General features: G+C 45.4%; 1 protein-coding gene across 1 annotated transcript; it reads right to left on the reverse strand.

The window, feature by feature from the left end:
• Positions 1-4,653: 4,653 nt before the first annotated feature.
• Positions 4,654-10,562, reverse strand: LOC308662984 (uncharacterized protein; the record flags this gene model as incomplete). The annotated part of the gene is made up of 4 exons (XM_081319127.1): positions 4,654-7,847; positions 8,218-8,344; positions 9,254-9,364; positions 10,167-10,562. The coding sequence occupies 4 exons, from the start codon at positions 10,560-10,562 to the stop codon at positions 5,923-5,925; spliced, it is 2,559 nt and encodes an 852-aa protein (XP_081175253.1). The 3' UTR covers positions 4,654-5,922.
• Between the last annotated feature and the right edge of the window lie 29 nt (positions 10,563-10,591).

A 10,591-nucleotide genomic window follows, 5' to 3' on the forward strand; every position in this document is an offset into this window, starting at 1 on the left:
GCAGTTGGGCCCTGGGGAGAGGATGGGAGGCCTTGGAGGGGGGGTGGGCACCCCCGACGTCTGCTTGGCCGCTGTCTTGCTAGCCTCTAAGGCAGTGGCCAGAGCTTGCATTGCTGTCTGGAGAGCCGTTGTAACAGTTTTGGCTGGGCAGATCTCATTGCTATCATAGCATTTTAGGCTTTGTGGGGGGGAGAAATCAGTAATATACATGCTATCTTGGCTGGAAGCCAGGGATTGCATGTCATTTCTGCTGTACGCCAGGGACTGCAGGCTATTTTGGTTGGAAGACAGGGATTGCTGGCTTTCCAGACTTAAAGAAATCAAGTCTTTGTTAGACCGTGTGGGCTTATAGGGGGCTGCCATCTTGTTTCCTGTTCCAGACCACGTGGGCGGAGCCATCTTGTTTCCGCTTGCCCCAGGAAGCTGTAGCTCACAGCTGGGGGGGCGGGTTCGCGCCAAAAGCCTTGGGGTCCCAGGGTCACTAAGGGAGGCGGGCGCCATATTTGGGGGCCTCGTGGTCTCTAGGGAGGGGCTCACCAGGGGTTCTGAGGCTTTCTGAGCTGTTCCCTGGGCTGCCCCTCCCTCCTCCTGCATTGCAAGGATCTCTTTAAGCAGCTCTTCACGTTCCTGTGCAGTCAGTTTACTCACACGGCGTTTGGCCTCAGCCAGGTCCGTCTCTGCAGCATCTGAGCAGCCTTGGACAGTCTGTAATCCTTCTATGCTCTCCTCTGTGGCGTTCAGTTGTAGAGAGACAAGTGAAGGGGTCCTAGACGCTCTGCTGGATCCTCTGACGGGATGAAGGCCATTTGTGCTTTCATCTGCAGCTGAGGTTGCATCAGGGACTGAAGTCTTGGATGTAGGCAGGGAGGCTGTCTTCGATCGATGACTCCTGGTCACGATAGTAGAAGTCCTGCCATCTGTTATAAATGGATTGGAGCCGGGTCCTCCAGACATCTTATTGGTTAGTTCCTGGCTGGCTTGGAAGCTTTCCTTTAAACCATCCTCTGACTACCAACTTGTGAGGTGTTCTCACAATGAATCGTTAAAGGAGCTTCCAAGCAAAGGCATCACGCAGAGATGCAATCATATTAGTTTTATTCAAGATAGATCAAAGAGAAAGAAATACTTGGCATGAAAGCATTCATGCCTGCATGTGAGAGAGAAATAAAATAAAACAAAACAAGCTAGGATTACATGACTAAAATAGAGGTTAGGAGTAGAGATAGAACTGGAGACTGGAAAATGGAGAACAAAGAGCAGCCCCTCGTGCAGAGGTATTTATGGGGGGTCTTGGCCCCTCCTTGACCATAAAACTCTCTCGCCAATGGGGCTGTGGGTCTGGGACCCTTGGCTCATCAGTGGAAGCAAAGAAACCTCTTTGCCTCCATCTGATGACCCTTTTGGGGAACTGCCAATGGCTGGCACTAATCATCTAACAGAAACTTTATTATGTTTTGAATTTACAGTATCTACCATTTATTATTGTAAGGTTTTCCACTTAGCCTCACAATTGTCCCAGCATTACTCAGGAGTTTAAAAGAGCCAAAGAAACTCCTGAGCAGAGGTTTCAGCAAGCAAACAACTTTTATTCTGATCAAAATAGAGTTGGGCAACCACATCTCTCTTCGTGGCTGGTAGAGATGAAGGCAACAACCAGGAAAGATGTCTTCCACCTTTTATACATCTCCAGAACAAAAAGATCAGGTCTTTGTATCAGGAAGGAAAAGATACAGAAGGCAGGAGAGCCTTGCAAAACGAGAGACTGTTTGTTATTGGAAACTAACCCTTTTACATGACTGTATTCACAATGATCTACCACCCAAGTTGCTTCATAGAAGACCTGTGGTGGATTCGATAGAAGGCCAGGCGGTAGTCTGGCAGTTCCAACACCGGACAATATACACCTTAATCAACAACCACCACAGACGTATTGGAGCCTGGGCAATAGAGATTCAGAGACACTGAGAGTTCTGCCAGTCTACGCTGTTGCGTCAACATTTTGACATCCTTAACTGCCATATAGACCAAGCTGTACAGAGAGCATGCCAATGCAAGACCGAGGTACTCCATCGAAAATTGGATTCCTTGAGATGGGTGAATAACCACAATAATGCCAACAGACTGATCCATAATATATTGTCGAGGACCCTGACCAATGAACAAGTCAGGCTGCTACAACGGGACACGGGCCTCAACCTTATGGATGCATGGCCCATTGACTTCGTGGCAGCCTTAGAGCATATTACGACTAGCAAAGAGGTTAAGAAATCTATTAGGCAGCTGGTCACAGGACTACTTATGGGCCATAGGCCACGCCATATTCTATTGGCAATGGAGAGGGAGGCCCTAGAAGAGCTACAGAAGGACAACTCCATTGTCATTGTACCAGCAGATAAGGGCAGGGCCATTGTCATCATGGATAAATCCGAGTATGGTCATAAAGCTCGGTCTTTACATGACGACAGTAATGCATACAAAGTAGTCACAAAGGACCAGATGACATCAATTAAAAATCAGCTTAATAAGGTATTAGAGAGTCTTAGGGGACAGGGCAGGATCATTGAGGATTTGAGGGCTATGGGGCCAAAGGATGCGGCGATGGCGAGATTCTATGGGCTGCGGAAGATACATAAGGAAGGGATCCCATTAAGACCTATTGTAGCATTTACCCCAACATTTGGCTTGGCTAAATGGTTGAGTAGACGGATGCAATACCTGGTAGAGGGGAGTGCAACCACAGTAGAGTCAGCACAGGAGTTCCTGCAAAGACTGAAGCTAATAAAGATAGAGGATGATGAAATGAAGATATCATTCAATGTGACGTCTTTGTTCACATCGATACCGCAAGACCTAGCCATTTTGACAATAAAGGAACGATTACAACAGGAGGAGTCACTACATCATGATCACTTAGGATAGAAGACATCATCCTCTTACTACACTTATGTCTTAGAACGCAGTTTAAATTCCAGGGACTAATATATGAACAAAAGGGCACGCAGATGGGGTCTCCCATTTCAGGGGTCATCACAGAGGCGGTTATGCAGCAACTGGAATCTAGAGTGATGTCCAACTATTGACCCAAATTTTGGGCCTAATATGTTGATGACACGTTCGCCATCATCAAACAGAAGGACAAGATTGGTTTCATGAGGCAACTGAATTCGATATTCCCAGATATTCAGTTTATGGCAGAGGAGGCGGCTGATAGCACTTTGGCCTTCCTCAATGTGTTGGTCAGTCGCCAAACCAATGGCACCCTCCACACGTCCGTTTACCGGAAAGGGACACATACAGATAAGATGCTACATTTTAAGAGTAATCACCCGACAGCCCATAAGATCACCTGCATCCGAACATTGTTTAAATGTATACACACACACTGTAGCACGAGGGGAGCCAAGGACAAGAACGTGCTCATCTGTATCGAGTATGCAGGTGTAATGGCTATCCAGCTAACTTTATTTGGTGATATAGTAGGCACCAGAAGCCCCGCAGGACACAGAATGGCTTGGCGAATGGAACTTGGATACGATTGCATGCCAATGGAGTGTCAGAAGCAATGGTCAGAATATTGGCGCCACACAATATTAACGTGGCACACCAGCCCAATCAGACACTCCATGCCAAGTTGATGCACCCCAAAGAGCAGCTACCTGAAGAAGTCATCAGTGGTCTATAGAGTGAGGTGCAAGGACTGCCAATGTAGTTACATTGGAGAGATAGCCAAACGATTAAAGACCAGAATCCACGAACACAGGTTGGCTGTCAAAAGGCAGGAGCAATACTCACAGGCATGGACACACATGATCAATAATGACCACTCCTTTGACTTTGCAGGGGTGCAGACCATTGCCCAAGACACCTCCAAAGGAGGCTGGCTGCTCAAGAAGGCCTGGTTGTCGGATAAATTTGCAATTAATCACCATATAGAATTGCTACCTGCCTACCAAGCATTAAGGGCGCATCAACAGCAATAAAAAAGTCTGCCCAGGTTAAGAAGGAGAGAAGCCAAAAGAGATCAAAATTGGGTGGCCCAGATGATGGAAGAAAGATCTGAGACACAACGCCCCACTGAGGTTGGAAGGCAAGAACAGGTGAGAAATAATCCTGTAACAACTCCTGAGGATTGGAGTTGGACAGAGCAAGGGGAGAGAAGATGGCATCTCATGCATGCATGAACAGATGGTGGGCACCCAGGGGATGCGGGCTGAACCAGGACAGGTAGACGGGTCAGCACCATGGACCAACAGGGACAACCAGCCCAGGATCCAGGAGGGAACAGGCAGTCACGTGGCCTATCGAAAGAAGGACAACAGGCAGAAAATGGTGCAACTCGTAGAGACCAGATATGCAGCAACTGGCCGGGAAGGTGAGGAATGATCCAATGGCAACCCCAGATGAGCGGATGCAGACGAGGTGAGGAGGGAGAACGCCGTGACCTGAGGACACACCAGCACATGAAGAATGGCTGAGGACGGCAAAATTGACTAGATCAGATAGCGGAAAGCAGGGGCAGCATAAAGATAGGCCAGGTGCATTTGGATGGCTAGCCCAGGGATCGGAGGAAGATCAGTGGATAGACACTGGAGGAAAGGCATACATGCCAGGATCGGGGCAGGTGGCTAATTGCAGAGATCATGGAAGGGAGAGAGTCGAAGGGAAGCCTGGATATGGTACTGGATAGCCAAGCGCGAGTAAGGAAAGTGGGGAAGGGGGGCCACAAAGGAGTCCCAGGGCAGACAGCTATGGAAGTGGATGAGGCACAGCGAAAGACAGGGTCGATCAAGGTGGTCAAACCTAAGCAGGCAGGGATGAGAGCAATGGGAGGAAAAGGGATGGTAGGACCGGATTACAAGAAAGGGGATGCAAGGCAGTAAGAACAGTTATGGTTGGTTAGAGCAGGGCCCATCACGCGCTCCATGAACAGAACGCACAGCCGAACAGGCTTATAAGCGGACTCTCCAACCTTCAATGCTCACTCTGATGACACCGACAGAGGATCGGTGAAAGCTTAGACAGTAGCTTTTACGGGTTTTATGGTTTTTAACAATAAATGATCCATCCCAGTGTTCAAAGATTTTAGTTTTACATACGTACATACATACACACACACACACACATAATGATTGCAAAGTATCACTGCTAATATCAACATCGCTAATATCAAGCTTAAGCATAATAAAATCCCTTCATTATTTAACATCCAAAACTCTTGGAAAATCAGATCATTGTTTTCAATTTATGTCCTTTGATGAAAACAAGAAATGACTTCAGAATAAAAATAGCTAGGTTGGTTCTTAAACCCTCCTCCAAATTTAAACATTTGCTGTAGGAGCCTTTTAGGTTTCTGATCAAGGGTCACAAGTAGTTTGTAAATAGGGGAAAGGAACTACTTACTTCCAATCCCAGCTTAACTCTAGCTATTCCAATAGACTTTGGGTGAGGAATTGATGTGTAAAGAATAGCCCACTGTTAAATTATGCATTTGTAGTTTGATTATACCTCTGGCCCAAATTTTTACGTGTTTTTGTTATTTTAGAGGTATTGTTTTTAATTATCTTATTGGAGAATAGTTTGTGAGTAGTGTTTACGCATAAGTTCCTGAATAGATAAGAATAGAGAAGAGGATCTTGGAGGTCTTCTAGTCCAGCCCGCTAATCAAGCAGGAGAACCTATACCATTTCAGACAAGTGTCTATCTAGTCTCTTCTTAAAAACCTCCAGGTATGGAGCGCCCACGATTTCGATTTCTGAAGGCAAGCTGTTCCAGCCTCTTTGACAAATAAACTTGTTATAATCATTTTTTTCCACACTCCATAGACATATATGTTCTCTCCCCAGTGTTGATCCTTTTATGAGAATTGAGATGTCCCTTCCGAGAAAAGGTCTTTCCACATTCCAGGCATTTATATGGTCTCTCTCATGTGTGGCTCCTTTCGTGAGAATTAAGATTTTCCTTTCGAGTAAAGCTCTTTCCACACTTCAGACATTTATGTGGTTTCTCCCCAGTGTGTAACATTTTATGAGCATTAAGATTTCCTTTCTGAGTGAAGCTCTTTCCACATTTCAGACATTTATGTGGTTTCTCCCCAGTGTGGATACTTTGGTGGACGCTAAGCTTACTCTTGCTATTGAAATTCTTTCCACACTGCAAGCATTTATATGGATTATCCAGTGTGTGGATCCTTTGGTGGCGATTAAGACTACTTTTGTCACTGAAGTTCTTTCCACATTCCAAACATTTATGTGGTTTCTCCCCAGTGTGGATCCTTTGGTGGATACTAAGCTTACTCTTGCTACTGAAATTCTTTCCACATTCCACGCATCTATATGGTCTCTCTCCGGTGTGGATCTTTTCATGAGAATTAAGATGTCCTTTCTGGGTAAATCCCTTTCCACACACCAGGCATTTATGTGGTTTCTCCCCAGTGTGGATCCTTTGGTGGAGGCTAAGCTTATTCTTCATATTGAAACACTTTCCACACTCCAAGCATTTATATGGATTATCCACTGTGTGGATCCTTTGGTGGCGATTAAGAGTACTTTTGTCACTGAAGTTCTTTCCACACTCCAAGCATTTATATGGTTCCTCCCCAGTGTGGATCCTTTGGTGGACGCTAAGCTTACTCTTGCTATTGAAATGCTTTTCACATTCCAGGCATTTATATGGGTTATCCACTATGTGGATCCTTTGATGGCGATTAAGTCTACTTTTGTCACTGAAATTCTTTCCACATTCCAGGCATCTACATGGTCTCTCTCCTGTGTGGATCTTTTCATGAGAATTAAGATGTCCTTTCTGGGTAAAGCTCTTTCCACACTCCAAGCATTTGTGTGGTTTCTCCCCAGTGTGATTCCTTTCATGAGAATTAAGACTTTCTTTTCGAGTAAAGCTCTTTTCACACTTCAGGCATTTATATGGTTTCTCTCCACTGTGTAATGTTTTATGAGCATTAAGATGTCCTTTCTGAGTAAAGCTCTTTCCACACTCCAGACATTTATGTGGTTTCTCCCCAGTGTGTATCCTTTGGTGCCGAATAAGGTGTGTTTTGCTAAGAAACCTCTTCCCACATTCCAGGCATTTGTATGGTCTCTTCCCTGTGTGGATCCTTTGATGAAAAATAAAGTTTCTGTTGTAAAGAAAGCCCTTTCCACACACTGTGCATTTATATGGTCTCTCTCCTGTGTGGGCCTTTTCATGAGAATTAAGATCTCCTTTCTGAGTAAAGCTCTTCCCACACTCCAGGCATTTATAAGGTCTATCACCTGTGTGGACCCTCTTATGGTAGTTCAAATATCCTTTCCAAGTAAAGCTTTTTCCGCACTCTAGACATTTGTGTGGTCTCTCCCCAGTAGGAATCCTCTGATGGAGATTAAGTTTACTCTTGCTACCAATACTCTTTCCACACTTCAAGCTCAGTATCATCTCTCTGCTCTGACTGGAACCCCTGCCAGATGTTATAGAGGTCTGTGGTTTGTGTTTCTTATAGACAGTCTTAGATAAAGTAAGGGAAAAGGAATTTTTGACATATTTTCCATACTGTTGGGACTCAGAGACTTTTGCTTTAGTCTGGTTTCTGCCATAGTCATATGTATCAAATGGATTTTTCTCTTTTTTTCCATATTGTGCTTTTCTCTTTACTTTCTCAACTTGCTGGGACAGGAAGCCATGGATTCCAATAGGAAGGAAAGTGGATGACCACACCCCTCCTTCTCTGTGTTTTCTCTCTTGCCTTTTTATGTCCCCTTGACGGCCAAACATTACTTCCTGTATATCACGCTTCTCTGTTTCAAGTGGTTTCAACCTAGCTTTCTTGTCATTCTCTTTCTCCAGCCCATCATCGGCTTGGAAAAAAGAAAATAAATATTTGGGTTAGAATACAGAATGGCGAAGGATATATTGTCTTCCCTCACTAACAAACATGCCAACCTGCATTCCAGATTTGGCACCACCAACATTTAGCTAGGATGGGATAGCTGCAAATTGTTATTTAGGAGACTCTGATGGTATACAAATAATTTTTCAACTGAGAAACATATTAAAGCTTGGTGTTGATCCATCAGTCTGCCCAACCCTTTCCACAAAGCATCTAAACATTTCCCAAATCGATGGTGAGTATTTCTGCACTATGCAGATGCAACTATGTGCAAAAAACTTCCCTGCTCTCTTTCCACTGAAAAAGTGAAGGGAACCCAGAGCAACGCTTGGCCTTACCCAGAGCAGCAATATCTGTAGATATCTCCTCAATGACTTCCTTACATAAGGCCTTCTGGCCAGAATCCAGCAGACTCCACTCCTCCTCTGTGAAGTTCACAGCCACCTCCTCAAAGGGACTGGATCCCTAGAAAAAGAATAAAATTTTATTTAGCAAGTAATACCAGGAAAGACTTCTAAGTTTTTTCTGTTATTACAGAAAACAGGTTTGCGATGGAGCAATGGGCATTTTCTAGCAGGACACATTTATGTCTGCATGTCAACAGAGTCCTTAGGGCTGGGAAGCTATAGCTGCACAAATCATGGCTTACGTGCATCCAGGTTGTAGAATGCTAAAAACAGACACCATTGGGAACCCAGCAAGGACATTTTGGGGAGAAGAATCCCCTAGGCTCAGATGCCTTGCTAAGTTCCTGAGAAAGCAGGACAATGACAATGAACCTGGAAATCCCAATTCACCTTACCAACAGTCTTATTATTGCAGCAACTTAGCACTGATTTAGAGGTTTTTTCTGTAATGCATTTTTATATATCATATTTGGAAACCTCCAATCTCCTCATAAATCGCTTCTATCCTTTTTTATCCTATTCCTGTGTGAAATCATGGCTTTCATTTTTGAACTAGTTTTCAACAGTCTTCAAAAAGCTTTAACATGTATTATTGTTGCACACCACTTAGTGTTGCATTAGGGGAATGTTCATATGAATCATTTTTAAGTGTATGTGCTAGCATATTTTTGAACCATTTCATAATCCTATTCTCATTGTTTCAATTTGCTGATTTCATTTCTAACTAGATTTCAGCACTCTTCTGAAAAGTATTAAACTCTTTCAACATATAAATTACAATTGTTAACACAACTTTCTCAGCATCTGCATCTACAGAAGAATTTTTAAAGCCGAATGTGTGAATTAGCAGGACCTCCTTGGGGGATACTCTGTTCAGATGCACACAGATTCAACATTTGGTGGTAAAGGCAGCTTGTGAATGGATGGAGCTGGAACTCTACTGCTCTCGGAAGAAACCTGCACTTACCTGGCAAGGTGGCCCAAATTGAATCCTTCTGAAAAACAGCCCCTGAGAAAGGCTGGATCGATCTCTTCCTTGGAGCTCTTCTGAGATCTTCCTCATGATTGGCTCCTGTACCTGTCAGAACAGCCTGGTTTATGATCCACTTTGGAAGGACCATACCCATGTTAGTTCACTTACCTTTCCTTTTGCTTCTCTAACTATACTTCCCCAATCCATCAAAACAAGAGAACTCAGGGACTTTGCTCTGAACTGGCTTTCTCTTTCTCTTACCTTCTCCTTCAAACACTAAGGATAACTACCAGTAATCTGTGTATCTAATCTTAAAAATGGGTTTCCTTCAGGCTCTCTCCTGCCATCTGCTGGAAGGGAGCCTAGTGATCACTGTATTCTCTCTGCAGCTTAATTTTTTTTCTATCGTAAATATTTTTCATACAGGACTATCCTATTCACAACGGGTGCTCTGCTTAGAATAAAAAGCAGAAGACTTCTGATATTGCCTAATGAGGAGCAGGGTGCCGCACCCTTTAAAAAGCCCCTTTTCCAAAAACCTCTGCTGGACCCTAGCTTTCTGCAATTTTTTTGGTCAATTCTCTCCTTTGCAGTATTGAGATCTATTGCAAGAAGAGAGAGAGGCTGAACAAAGAATTGTGGCCACTTCCTCAAATTCAGCGGCCTCTTACATCCCTCAGGAGCATGGATGGATGAAATAGTGTTGAATTAGTCTTTTCTCCCACAGAATTATCTCCAAGAGGACACAGAAGCGTTTGCCTCAAAAAGAAATCAGGTCTCCAAATATGAGGAATTCCTGAAAAGGCTGCAGACACAGGTTCTATTGCAAGATCCCTGATCAACCTCCACACCCACCCACCCCGCTCCCATGGAGCTCCCAGGATGAAGCGGGGCCCCCCCTCCTCACCTGCCCCTTTCCCGGCTTTTCCCGCTGGGCTTGGCTGAGGAGGAAGCCTTCGGCCAGAGCCACCGCCTGCGAACAGCTCTCGGCTCCGCACTCCCTCACCCAGCTCGCCATCTCCGCGGGCAGCAGGGCCAGCAGCTGCTCCAGCACCACCAGGTCCAGCATCTCCCCTTTGCTGCTCCTCTCCGGCCGCAGCCACTGGCGGCACAGGCGGTGCAGGCGGCTGCAAAGCTCCCGGGGCGTCTCGGCCTCCTGGCGGCAGCCGTCGAGACCGCGGAAGCGCCGGCGGTGGATCTCTGGGCTGAGGGCGGCCTCGGGTAGACCTTCCGGGCGGCTTCTTCTCCCCGAGCCCCCTCCGCTCCCCTCCTGAAGGGCGGCGAGGACTTCGGCTGCTCCCATCCCCGGAGTCCTCTTGGTCTCCGTGGGGT

This window comes from Vipera berus, assembly GCF_964194415.1.
Source record: "Vipera berus genome assembly, chromosome: 2".
NCBI classification, from domain to species: domain Eukaryota; kingdom Metazoa; phylum Chordata; class Lepidosauria; order Squamata; family Viperidae; genus Vipera; species Vipera berus.